The sequence below is a fragment of the Pholis gunnellus genome (genome assembly GCF_910591455.1).
Source record: "Pholis gunnellus genome assembly, chromosome: 6".
Lineage (NCBI taxonomy): Eukaryota > Metazoa > Chordata > Actinopteri > Perciformes > Pholidae > Pholis > Pholis gunnellus.
Genome location: NC_136532.1, coordinates 17,197,031 through 17,211,147, shown reverse-complemented (window position 1 = coordinate 17,211,147; position 14,117 = coordinate 17,197,031). Strand labels below are relative to the sequence as shown.

The 14,117-nt window shown below is 40.6% G+C and overlaps 1 protein-coding gene across 1 annotated transcript; it reads right to left on the bottom strand.

The window, feature by feature from the left end:
- Positions 1-5,899: 5,899 nt before the first annotated feature.
- syn1 (synapsin I) lies at positions 5,900-13,648 on the bottom strand (the record flags this gene model as incomplete). Its single annotated transcript, XM_079160473.1, has 13 exons — positions 5,900-6,035; positions 7,317-7,812; positions 7,942-8,011; positions 9,241-9,378; positions 9,468-9,570; positions 9,661-9,735; positions 9,836-9,978; positions 10,082-10,144; positions 10,669-10,758; positions 10,869-11,025; positions 11,191-11,282; positions 12,190-12,247; positions 13,272-13,648. The coding sequence occupies 13 exons, from the start codon at positions 13,646-13,648 to the stop codon at positions 5,900-5,902; spliced, it is 1,998 nt and encodes a 665-aa protein (XP_079016599.1).
- Between the last annotated feature and the right edge of the window lie 469 nt (positions 13,649-14,117).

The following is a 14,117-nucleotide window of genomic DNA, read 5'->3' as shown; positions in this document are numbered from 1 at the left end:
AAAATAAGACAGGAAGAAAGACTTGTGTGGGCAGATCCTCCTCTGAGTACATGTAGGTCAAAGTAAGAATAGTGTAGATATTATGCACAGCTGCACTGAACAAACACAAACTCTTCTGTCCTGGTCTCTGGAGTCACAGTAAGACATCCCATGGTGAGTCTTAATTAAATCTTTACCACACACTCCTCTCTCTCGTCCTTCATCATCTACCATTTTGGCTAAGGAATCACTCAGTCGTGTGTGCGAGTTTATTAAAGGGGAAACACAGTTAGAACGAAGAGACGGGCCTCTCTGCGGGTGCAGTTTCTTTCCAAGGCCTCCTGATGGTGTGAATTATTTGTGGCAGTGCATTGTCACTATGATATTGTTATGTAATGACATGGCAACAGAATGCAGTTATATTACATTTAGAGAGTTTCATCAGATTTTCAAACTGCGATTGAGGTCAGCGGAAGGTTTTATAATGCAGGGCTGTCGTTAAGGTTGCGCTATTCAAGACTGGACAGACAACAAATCTTTTGTGCCTTGGTTTGGAAGAATCAATGAGGTCCTTCTAAATATGGATATCTCTCGCTCTCCATCCCACAGCAGCACAATGCGAAGTAGTACTGAGTTGCACTAATTGTGCAAAGCTGCAGGCCATGTATAATAGCTGTAACAGCCACTGTTTCCCGTTCAAAGGCTGCCATCTGATTTCTGAATAAAACAACTGGATTGTGGACTAACATTAGCTTTTCTTTTTCCTCCATAAAAGAATGACTCAGAAACCTTTGGCTACAAGTATTCTGTTCAAGTATTTGAAATGAATGAGACAAATGTGACATGACCCCAGAGCCTGGAGTCTTTCCCATTCAAATCATGCGTAGTTTGCACAACCCATCAAATTACATGTGTAAATCGCTTTTGACACTTAATGTATGTAATTACGCATTCCGGTGGCCATTTGCAGCCATCCAGATGTACCTGTGCTCTCAGCTTTCTCCAGGCTGTTTAAATGGGTCAGCTCTGGAAATATCCTGGCTCAGAGAAGAAGTCGTGAGCGCCCCTCCCGTAACAGAACTAGACTATTGCTGGCAGTATCTGAATCCTTTGTTTGTGACCTGCAAAGTCATAGAAGTTGTATTAGAAGATTACACAACACCTCAAGTGCATGACTGTAGTGGGAGAAAATTGCAATTTCTATTGGTTTTTTTGTGAATGGATGTGCAAGATGTGCAGTGGTATGTGTAAATGATGCTGACTTGTCAAAAAAAGTAGAATGTAATCATCTTCCAGAACATGAAGTTATGTCTGTCCTGATCGGATGAGCACCTGAACTGCTAGCCAAACCTCGATTTGTTGGGAGGTAATGGTATGGCCCACTGAGCCGCTAAGAAGTGCAAGCGGGCAGACAGCTTTGAAAACCACACTGACCTTTTGTGAGCGAGCTGCCATATAACATCCTCCCCGCGAAATTGGATTTTGCACTCCAGACACTTTTGTCTCCAGTAAAAACTTTCAAGGGAAAAAGAAATTGATCCATTTGGTGATTCAAATTGAGCTCTCTCCCTCACTGCATAGAACCAGTCATCCTAACGTATTTAGACACGGCAAGTCATTTTAAAGTTGGATAAGGGAAACTAAAATATCTTCATTTTAATATATTTGTTTCAACTGTAGATGCAGTCATATTGATTTGTACAATGAAACAGAGGCATTCTTTTGACTAGACGATGCATGACACTATTGGCCTCTCTCAGCTGCAGCTGCTGCATTCAGATATGCAGCCCGAATGAAAGTCCAAAAGACATTGGAACATAACAAAAAAGGTTTGTCCTCAAACTGTGTGAATAAGGCCATTATTCTAATAAAAAGAGGTAGGCTTAACTATGATGAGTAGTATTCAGGGAGCCATTTGTTCATATGTGCCCAATTAGTTTGGTTTAATAGGATTATGCACACATTGGTATTCGTGTTTTCTGTGTGATTATGTATCAAAATCATGTCATTAAAATGTATGTCTGAGTAGACAAAACCTCTTTGCTGTTTATAACACAGGAGAAGACAATACTCCCCAAAAAAACCTTGTGTCTGTAATATTACCAACATAATAATGGCTCAATCGCTGAATAGTCAGTGAAATACAAACATCTCACATCTAAAAATAAAATAAGAATCCTAACTGTAGCACAGAACATGTTTTCACCTTGTTGTTTGAGAGAAATGCACTTCCAGTTTGTCAAAATGAATATAATGTATTGTATTGAGTAGTTCTGATCAAACAGACATAAAAGGGTTATTACTCTATTGTAAAAGGAATTACATAACCTGTTTAATCTCCTGCAGAGTTGAAGGCTGTGGCAGTCAGACTGCAGGCCCACACCACCGTGTGGTCACATTGGTATGGCTGCTATTACAACAACTATGAAAAACACTGTTCAGCTGAGCAAAGTGTGCTCAGTCTACAGTTTTCGGCATGAATTTCAAGCATGTTTTAGTGCTTTAAAAAGTTTACAAGATTTAGAGACCTTTTCAGCTCCTCCTTTTTAAATACTTGCATATTACCATACAATACAAAACACAAGCGCATCAAGCACAACTCCTGGACGGTTAATACGGGCAATTCCAAAGCGAAAATTGTATTTTCATTTTCTTGGATGTCATGGCATAAAGTCATAAAAGTTTTATTTTCATAAATCTTTGTCTTAGGGGACTTTAAAATCTGTAACACATACACCACAACACTATCATTTGACCTTCAACTTGAAAAGAAAAAAGGCCACAAAAAATACATAAAACCTCAGTCAGAGCAACAGAGGAGGAATCTCTGCAGGATGGACATACATGCGTAATGTTACTGTTCCATATTCAGTCAATAACAAATAAAACAGTCATTGTTGGTCATAGACTTTATTAGACATGTGCATGTTTTAATAACATACTCATTTTCACATAATATAGCTACATTGCATATAACATCAAATCTTTTTTTACATTTAATTCAATTCCACCATGATTTACATTATGCAATATCAAATGTTTTGATTGACAAAAACCTCAGCTCTTTGATTCTTGCACTTACATTTATGATGTACATTTTAAAATCTGGCAGGCATCAAATGACAATCAGTTCAACTCAAATTTGTAAAGATTTAATCTTTTCACAATGACAGTACAATGCATTTAGAAAACAATAAAACTAGCTGTAACAAAGAAAATAATGTACATTCACGGTCAGATATATCCACCATAAATAATGTAAACTTTTAAAAAGAAAAAAAACCCATCTGTGAATATAAAAAACATACATAAAACTAGTTCTTTGCATCGCTGTCTCAGGAGGTGCCATGGCAAATAGTATGTCTTATAATGGCCAACAGGCCTCTGAGCGACAGTATGACATTTTTCGAAGTTAACCATCCATGCTGATTGTGATGACTCATTTTCATAAATTACACACTCAGTGTAACAGTTACACAAAGCTTCTCTTACTGATCCTCTTGGCGTTGGGCTGTACCACGATAAATCAGACAGTCATGCACTGACACTGAGTCACTGTAAAATGTAAAAATGAAAGCCTGAATCACTAATCCATAAACTTACTAGCCCCAGATAGTCCTGCCTCATAGAAAAAAACGTAAGCGTGTAGGAAATAGTTAAAGAAATAAAAACTTTAGTGACACGCATAATATCAACAAGCACAAATAGCAGCAGGGGATAAAGGTGACAATCTGCATCACTCAGAGCTCTGTACAACACATCTATTTGGTTTGACCAGTTACAGAACGACATTCACACATTTATGCACTATTGAGCACAAGGGGTCACTGTGGCTACACAAAACACAGGCAGCATGAAGAATCTGCAAAGGAACCAGGGCTCCTTTATACTTGTGGCTATTGGGTCTTCTCTAAAAAGCATGATATTGCCATTCTACATTGACATTCAAATGGAAAGCACTCCTTCTGGAAGACATTTTAGTGCCTGGAAACAGATTTGTTTTTCAGTCGTGATCAAAGGACAGTGCAAGGGGGGGGGGGGGTTGCAGGAAGTTCTAAATCTACTGCAGAGCCACACCCCCCAGTTAACATTCCTATTCCTTTACATGATTTCTTTATTGTATAGCGTATTCTTACAGACTATAAAGTCATTGAAAACCAAGGAAAGAAAGTCTGCTGCATTGTATGATACAGACTAAGGTTTAGAGTTACTTAAGTGCAAAATCCCAATGCATCAACTAACTCCTGACATAAACCTGACTCAATCCACTAACTTACTGTAAATCCATAGCTACAGTAAGAAGCTTTTTCGTTACATTGCATTGGAATCAAGGGAATATGACATTACACTGTCTGTATATAATCAAATTTTTCACTAACTGTACCTGAACAGTTGCAAACCCTGCCTATGCTGTATCCTTCTGTGCCACACCTGTCACACACACAGCAGCACCCCAGGGTGGGAACACTGAGTTGTTGCTTTGTCAAGTGACAGACGTATAAACCTGAAAATAAAGACTACATACATCAGTCAATGTCACTGTATTCAAGTATAATTTTGCAGTATTCTCTGTGTGCAAATGCATCTGAAATAATAGAAAGATTCTACCTTATTAAAATGCATGCTTTTCCTTCATTATTAGTAAACAAGCACAATAAAACTGCAATGGAAGACCCTCACCCACATACAAGTGTCACAATCAATTGGAAATCCCTGAGACAACTCCATTTGATCTGACGTTCTTGTCTGTGTAAGGCATGCTTTCAAAGGGGGTGAGCTTTTGGGCTTTTGTTCTTGTGCGACAAAAAAAAGTGGCAGCAACAACATACTCACAACACCTACTAGGTTACTGTACTAACTAATACAACTACATGTGACGACACCGTTACAAGCGCCAATGTCAGGGGTTGGAAAATGCGACCATTGCCTCCTGTTGACATGCAGCCAAGACATCACCATGAGCGGTCAACAGCTCAAACAGATCTAGCATTAACACTGGACATCCTATGTGTGCAGCTGTGCTGTGTTAGGGACTGTACAAAACTGATTTTAGGACGGACGGGTCAGAAAAGGGTATTGTAACTTAGTTTTTGCTCAGGAGAGTGTAGTCTTACTTTATTGGGAGAGCAGGGAAGGGTCTTTCATTTGTTCGTATCTTACCACATATTTATATACTAGGTGATTGTTTATGTCGTTTATGTGAGATGATTTATATAAAAATAGATAAAATAGTTAATAAATCAAAAAGATGCTTTTCATGTGTGCCATAGAGTTGCATTTTGCCAGATGCAGAGGATATAATAACAGTTTTAGCAAGTCCTATATTCAAAAATAGAAACTGCTGTATTTTCACTATTTTGTTATGTTTGGCATAAATATATAATTTTGACAATTTTTAAAAACAATGGGGAGGGCTTTGTTTTTTTTTATAAAATAAAATATTAGGTTTAGCACTCCTCCACTCCCCAATGATTTTCGTGCAGTCCCATAATTCATTCACTTGGTCGGCTAACCGACCAAAATGCAAACATAAAGATCACAATTACTTCACAGCACCTACAAACAAGTGGGAACAATATTTTGTTGCTTAGTTTCTTATCTTTGTGTATTTGAGTTCATGCATACATAGGCTTTGTTCTGTGATTCATTTGTGTAACACAATTTGTGAATGACTTACTTAAGCTTGAGGCGAGGAATGTTTCAGATAACAGCGCCTAAATTAACTGTGTATTCTACTTTTTGTTCTTTTTAAAAGGTGTTAACTATTTAGGCAGTGGGTGTCAAGTGTGTACATTTTCATATCATGGTCAATGTACATGAATTGGATCCTGTTGGTCCTTGTTCGCTGGGGGAATCTGTCCTTCAGTTTGCCTGTCCATCTTTCTGTCAGTAGGAGGAGAGGAGGGGGGCTTATGCCGTCTCAGTCTGAGAAGAGACTGGCAAAAGATTTGCGTAGATTGCGTATGGTTTCAGCCTTCACCTCGTCCTGGCTAAGGCTGGCTCGTGGCGCTGGGGTTTCTGGAATGTTGAAGGTATTGGTAAGAGACTGGGACTTGCTATAAAGAGAGGAAAATGGCAATAGAGGAGAGGAAGAGGCTATTAAAGTCATGCAGCAAACCCATGGAATGAAAAGACGTGAAGCACGGCAAGACAGAGAGCGAGAGAGAGAGAGAGAGAGAGGCAGGAGAAAAAAGGCTCAGTAAAAAATGATAAAAGCTTTCTATATGGCCATTCAGTATTTCCTTATCATTTCAAGTTAGCTTTGATATGATATAGTGAATGGCTCTTCTGGATGCAAAGAGATGATGACAAGTGTTTTATGTCTCTATTTCAAGAGAGCATAATGCAATCTCATATAATCCAAATTCAGGATCATGTGAGTCATTTGTCCATAAAAGCCATCAGCTGAAGAATGTATTGGCCACTAAGGTAAAAGCAATATTACTATTTTTTTTTGCAGCAAAAACCTCTGACTACATTTCTAAAGCTTTCAACAAATACAGGTGAAATGTAAAGGTTTGAGGGCTTCTACTGTATATCAACATGAGTTGTATAAGTTGTCAGTAGTAGTAAATGGTCAGTTTCTTTATTAAGATGTATCTTCTTTTTTTTCCACAACACAGTTTTGCATTGTTCATCGACCAATTATTTTCACAATATGCAACAATATATGAACTATTGTTTATTTTTTTCATATTAAATGTAATGGTTCAGATTCCTCAGAGTTATCAGTTTTGTCTCAATTTAAATTGTGTGACTGAATGTGAATCGGAATAAAGATAAATTACTTCCAATGATATGCCAATATTGCATATTAATTATTAAATTAAGAATTATTAAACTCAAAATGTATAGTTCTGTAATAAATGCCTTATATAACATCACATCAACCGAATAAGTTTTATATTAAATAACCACTTTTTTAAACAACTTCTAAAAGTTGAACAATATTGAGTAAATACCTATTTTGATAAGTATTTCCTTTTTTTCTATCCATGCCTGATACAAAGAGAAAACTGATTTAAAATGTTGAACATTTGTTAAGCTGTGTCCTAGAATATGTATTGTGACAAATGTGATAGATTATGAACAACAACAAGCCAACTTTGGCTTGTTGTTGTTTTAATGTATGAAATCTGAAATGTTATGTTTGGTGAAACTGCTGCGGAAGGACTGAAAATGTAAGAATTAATAAATCATGCACATTCAAGAGGATAGTTTTATCAAAAAGTGCATAAATAGATTTCCCATGTGGCATGCATATCCAAATGCAGGCAAAAAGTAAGTAAAATGAGAGAAAACTGATCCATAATCTTTTATTATAGACACTTACTTACTTTAGTTGTGGAGAACCGCCCACAGCCGGGTTGTCCTGGCTGGGCTTGTTTGGGGGCTGAGGCTTTTGCTGCAGCGGGGGTCGTCCTCCTGGGCCCCCATGGCCTTGAGCAGCAGGTCGGGGCTGCTGGGTGGTGGTTCCTCCAGGGCGACCTTGCTGGCCGGGAGCCCTCTGTTGCTGCGCTGCCCCCTGTGACTGCTGTCTAGGAGGTGCAGGCCTCTGTTGAGGTTTCTGCTGCTGGGGGAGAGACTGCTGCCTCTGAGCTTGAGGTGAACCTCCCTGGCTTCGCTGAGGAGAGCCCTGACCAGAAGGAGTTCTCTGGCCTTGAGGGGATCCCTGACCTGGTGGCCGTGGCTGGGCTGCAGGTCCTTGGTTAGCCTTAGCCTGAGCACTGGGGTCACCGGTTGCTGGGTTCGCAGCAGATTGCTGGGCCTGTGCAGGAGGTTGGCCTTGAGGCTGTGGGCGCTGCTGAGATGGGGGACTTTGCTGGGGACCACCTACAGAAAAAAAACAAATCAGCAATCACATGCAAATACTTTCCTGGTATCCTTGCCTAGAATTTGGAAATAAAGAGAAATTATTTCTGGAGAAAAATAAATTGTATCATTTAACTTCCAAGTTCTTACCCTGAGGTGAGGGGCGCTGTTGAGCCTGTGGTACGTTGGGCTGTGAGACAGGCTGAGGAGACACTGTTTTCTACAAAACATACAGGGGTAACATGGCAGTGAGTAAATGTGCACCAATCAAGAAAGGAAAGAAAATTAGCTAAAGATAGAACAAAAACATTAAAAGGATCAGTGCTTGGCCCATTACTCTTCATTTTTGTTTTGACTCTTGATCACCCACACATATGACATAAATCTCCACTTCTGTGCTGATGACACTCAATTATTTGTACCGTCTGACATCTATCCTTGCAACAGTTTGTTTGATACCTCAGAAATATATGTCAGCTCACTCAAAGCACCTGAAAATACTGTCAGACTGAGTTATATTAAGTATTGGTCCAGGCAGACATAGACATCTATTTCCAGACATTACCTTAGAGTCAGAATGCTTATTATTTAATTATTCTTAAAACGCAATTCTTATTTTTGTAACATGTCCAGGGTCTTCACTATGCTGTCTTTAACAACAGTTCTGTCACGATTAGGCTTTGCCTCTGTGTTCTGTGTGTCTGTGTTACTCCACTCTACCTGTCAGTCACTCCCTCAGCCTAATTCCCTTCACCTGCCGCTGATCAGTAATCAAGCACTTCCCCCTCCTCAGCACAACTCTTCTCACCTGTTCTTCCCTCTTCATAAGCTCCTGCCCCTCAGTCACTCCTTGCCAGATTCTTGTATTGTCTACCCGCCCGGTCGGCTTGTCCTTTTTCCCGTCTCACTGCCTACCCTGCTGGATTTTGTCCTACTCCCGTCTCACTGCCCACCCTGCTGGATTTAACCCCCTTGTCTCTTGTCTCGTCCATGGATTCACCATTGTGTCCTGTAAGCTGTTGATGTTCATTAAATATACCCTTTTCACACTACTCTGCCTGGTCTGCGCTTGAGTCCTCCACCATGCCCCGTGACAAGTTCCACCAATTACCTTGAGTTTGTTCAAGGTACACCTGCACACTCCTTGCTTTGATATTTAAAGGCTTGCATGGCTAGGCACCACATACACGTGGACATGAATGTGTTTCACTATGTATTTATTCATTATCGGTTTCTCATATTCATAGTCTGTATACAGTATGCAGTATATACGGTGCATTGTATATATCTTATCTCGTAAGTTTCTGATGTTCTTAGAAACCTTGTGTGTAACTGTGCACGCTAAATAAAAACAGATCTGACTTGACATATATTACTAATAAAAGTGTGAAAAATAAAGACAGGTAAGAGATTTCTGGATCCAAAGAAGAGTATCTGTGGTTTGAGCACCTGTGCAGGCTGCCCTGCTGTGGAAGAGCTCAAAGTGCGTGGAACAGCCTGGTTCATCTTAGAAATCACCAGCTCTGCAATCTGAACACGATCCTCGTCTTGCTGGTCTCCAATCAGCGGCATCGAACAGTCATCAACCTAAAAATCCACATATGATGGGTTTAATAGATTTCCCTTATGGTCACAGAGAAATATTCCATTGATATGATGTGTCTGCCTTTTAGTACCTCTATAATGTAGTCCATGCCATCTTTACCATGTAGAGCCTCCACAGCACAGATATCCAACCCTCCAAAGATGTCAGCACAAGAGTCCACCCACAGTCTGTACCTGTAATAACATGTTAAACAGATCTATAATAGTACAGGGAGACATTATAGGATTCACAAGCTCATCTCCTCTGCATTTATGAGCTCTTACTTGTCTGACATGGCCACCTGCTCAAGCATAGATGAGCCAGTGTTGGTTTTCCAGTTGCCAGAAATTGATGTTCTCCTGTTTATTAGAATTGTTTTAATTATTTTGCTGTTTAACCACTTTCATTTGATGTAATAATGTACCATGTGTGTATCTTTGGCAGTGATCTGAAACTCACATGTAAGCTTTGTAATGGTTGCCGATCTTCTGGATGCGGACATCGTACTTTGCATCAATGAAGGGCTCGGATGTGGCATAAGTCTTGGTCAGTGCCACAACACTGGCAATATCTTGAAAATCATATTGATTGTCCACTTTCACCTGGAGTGGCAAAGGTCAAAATATAAATATACTGGCATATATTGGTCCAAGAAATATTGTGTTCACACTGAATTGAGTAAACACTTGAGCACTCCAGTACTACCTTTCCCATTCCTGAGTGAGCATGGCCCATCTTTACCACTACAGGAAAGCGGGGGGAGGTAATCTGTAACAAGAGAATTATCACATACTCAGACTTATCATAAATTAACTTCATCATTCATCACGCTAATCACTAAAACACCATTTTTTAATGCATTTCTGTCAAACAGAAGTGGCAACACAGCACACCTCCTCTATTTCTGCAGGAGATTCTGATTCATGTTCATGGCTTGAAAGCCTGTGACGGCAGGGGTGGAGATGACTGCTCTGCAGCAACAGACTCAGTGTAACTGTAATGTCACTGACTTGGCAGACGAATAACCAAAAACTCTGCATCTACCAGTTACGGAAAAAAACAAGACACTCTCCAGAAAATGAGATTGGTCTCAGCTGCTACATGAGGTGGGATATTGACATGAAAGTAAATGACCCACTTAAAATGTGAAGTGGGCCGTGCAGAGGGATGACCTGTTTGTGTGTGAGTCTGTGTGTGTGTCTCCTTAAGGCTTCAGCATTAAGACATACCCATCAGCCCAAGTGGAAAGGGGGGCGGAGAGAAAGAAGGAGAGCAGATGGCAAAGAACTTACCATTTCCTTGTGGTTCGGGTAGTACACCTGCTCTATCAGAGGGAACTCCTCTGAGCCTAGTTGCTTGGAGATTCTAGACATCTGAGCAAACTAAAATGGACAGAAATGTTTAGGAGAGAGCATTTGTACTCCAAAATGTAAGTTTCATGCAGATGAAATTGTGTCATTTGGTTTCAAACTAATTGATGAATAATACTTGCCACCCATGGTTTGTCACAGAAATTGTAGACAGAGTGCAAAGAGTTAACACTTGGCAGTCCAGCATACTGCAGTCCGATCACTATGTTCCGGTGGTCTCCATTCTTGTCCATGCTGAAGGCATGTTGTCTGATCAGCACAAAGTCTGGCTTTAAGGATCTGGGTGAGAGGACATTAGCAAAATATTAAACTGCATTGCAAGACAAACTGAACAGTCATGAGGCACTTCCATTCATGGTAGTGGAATTTCAGCAGATTTCAACAGCAAATTTTGCCGCAGCACTTTCAAACTTTCTTAACTAGAATGTTTTGCAGAGTACTCACTTAGTAACCTTATGGCCATTCCTGATTGCATCAATGTCCACATTGTAAGTGCCTGTGGAATTCACCACCAGGCTGATCTCAGAGAATTCTGCCTAAAATAAAAGAATTTAAATCATGATCACAGCAGCAGGACAGTGAATGACTCCATCTGAAGTGTGTTTCTACCTGTTAAGAGGCCACAGGGGAAATCATGGAAATGCCAGGGCAACATGAAGTAGAGGGCCACAAATAAAAAGGGAGGGAAATGCCTCAGGCAGTGGAAAATATTTAATAACTATCAGGGTGTCCTCGGAGTGTTGTTGGGTGGATTACAGTATAAGTATCCATTGACACACACTGTGTTAATATTAATAATAATACATATTTTCACAGATGTACCAAAATGACTAGACTACACAAACAACTCATTTATTTCTATAAGAGATTACAATAAACATGTTGCATCGAAATGAATGGCTTTCTGGAGGCATGTGCCAAACAATATATGTTTCTCTTAATCAGACTTCAAGAGAGCAGTGTGGGAATGAATAAAGCAGCCCCCTCTCCTATCAATACTCTGGGACATTTATCATTCTAAGGGCTCTCTATGAACACCGTAATGGCACCCATTGTACTGGATGATTCATCTGTTATTTACTGAAGAAACCACAAATTATGTTAAGTTAATATCAGGCCTGTTGTTGATAAGTGTACCTAATATGCAAGTTGACATATTAGTAAGATTTACCCAACAAAATGACTCACCAAAGGACTTAGAGATGTCACTGCCTCAGAAAATAAAGATATCAAACCAAAATAGGATCAAAGGGAAGACAAATGATGCATAATATGGGCAGGGTTATGTAACGGCCCTCCAACTGAAGTTCACAGTTTAGTCATGAGGCTAAAGCTGGTTTATTTCAACTAGTCCAGTTATGTTATAAGTTCCCTGTCCTCCTAATAAGGAGTAAAGATTGACACGAACACATAGTAAGGAAAATAGTTATGTGTAAAACCTACCTGTTCTACCTTGATGTCAAATTCACTTTGGACCTTTCTTCCTCTGAAGACCTTTACCCTGCATGTGAAATGAAGATTTGAGTCCAATTGTTGTTTGTATTCAGACACAAAACATTCATTTAATTTTGCTGACAGATGACATTTTCTCCAGCATTTGCAGAACATTTCAGAACTGACCAATGAAAGAGTTATGTAAGATACAGAAATAAAGCTGAATTCAATGGAACTAAATGCTATTTCTCCACAGATAGAGTAATAGGTTAGTGGCAGTATGTTATATGCTGGTATGGCTCTAACTGCTGGCATTCATCAGGATTAGGCCTGAAGGCCCCATGCAACATAAACAAAAAGGTAAAGCTATTAAGATTCTTAAATGACATTATTTTACTACCTGATGCACACGGAGATATGAATTGGACATAAGGACATTAATACTGGACCTAGCCTTTTACATCCACCTTATGAAGTATAAATACCCACATATCCTGCATGTAGTGACAGAGTGTGAGAACCACGGGGCCTCTGTACTGTAGGATGGAAGGGTTCTGATGAAATGATACACAGATTTATTATCACCTAGGGTGTCATTTGGGGACAACAGTGCAGTGTTTTATCACCTTTGCTGTGTGTGCAAAGCTCCAACAAGCATTAATTATGCACACTGGTGAGGAGGCTTGACTAACCTGATGCAGGCATTTTTCTTGTGCACAATTTGCTCTTACATCCACTCCACTTGAAAATACCTGCATCATCATTGTGGGCATTAGCCCATACCTGCATCGGCCATATGTTAAGCATTGTATTGGCAGAATGCAATACTTCTACACGAGCCACAGCTGATCGTCACTTGAAAATGGCTCCTCTGCCTTCAGTCTGTTGCGCGTTCGCCATGGCACTATCGGTACACAAACACGTTTGCACGGTGTTTCAGGTCTGAGCAAAGCCAATGGCTGTCACACGTGGTATATCTCCCAGCACTGGGTGAATCATATGACCTTCTAGATGTTAGGCCACTGCAACCCACAGTCTGCCACACATTTTGGTCTAGACGGCACCGCGCAGGCAATAAGCACTGCTCTTACCAGTCGGTCTGCTGATCATCGATAACCAGGAGGATCTTGGCACTGCTGGAGACTCCTGCCCGGTCAGCTGCCTCAGATAAGGTCGCAGCCGCAGCAGCTGTGGTCTGTTTAACAGCATTTGATATGGATGAGAAGAAGCCGGAGCCTCCACCTCCAGGCTGTTGCTGTTGCTGCTGCTGCTGCTGCTGCGGCTGCGGCTGCTGCTGTTGCTGCGGCTGCGGCTGCGGCTGGCTGGTGGACTGCCGCCTCTCTGTCGGGCCGGGCGACACTGCGGGGCTTTCCTGCGGCTGGTCGGGGCGTTGGAGATCGGTCATGTAGCCATTGGGCAGGTTGGACATGAAATTGCTGTCCGAGAGTCGTCGGCGCAGGTAGTTCATGATGGAGACTTTCTATAGTGACGGAGAGAGGTGTCCAAATATCCTCCAACGGGATGCGACTTGCAGCCTGGTGTTCAGTAACAAAACGGAATGACTAGGCTACTTTCCTTGGTACAGGGGCGGGGATCAATGTTACCTAAAGAGAAACAAGTCTTGTAATATCTATTGGGTGCAGATTTTTACATCTACATTACAGCAGTAAGGAATCGTGACTGTAAAGCTTGAAGAATTAGCTAAGGTAAAGCAATCACACAGCCTATTGATAATAGCGGGAAAAATAAGGCTCTATAAATAAAATAATGAATACTATTTACATGATGGATTGTGTAAATAAACCCCACCCATCAAAGCAACCACTACTGTTATAACAAGGCACGATGGAGCCTACCTGGGAGTGTATCCAACCTGATCCGCCCCGAGGATGAGTTGATGATGCCTAATTATTATTATCTCTCACAGGAAACCTAAA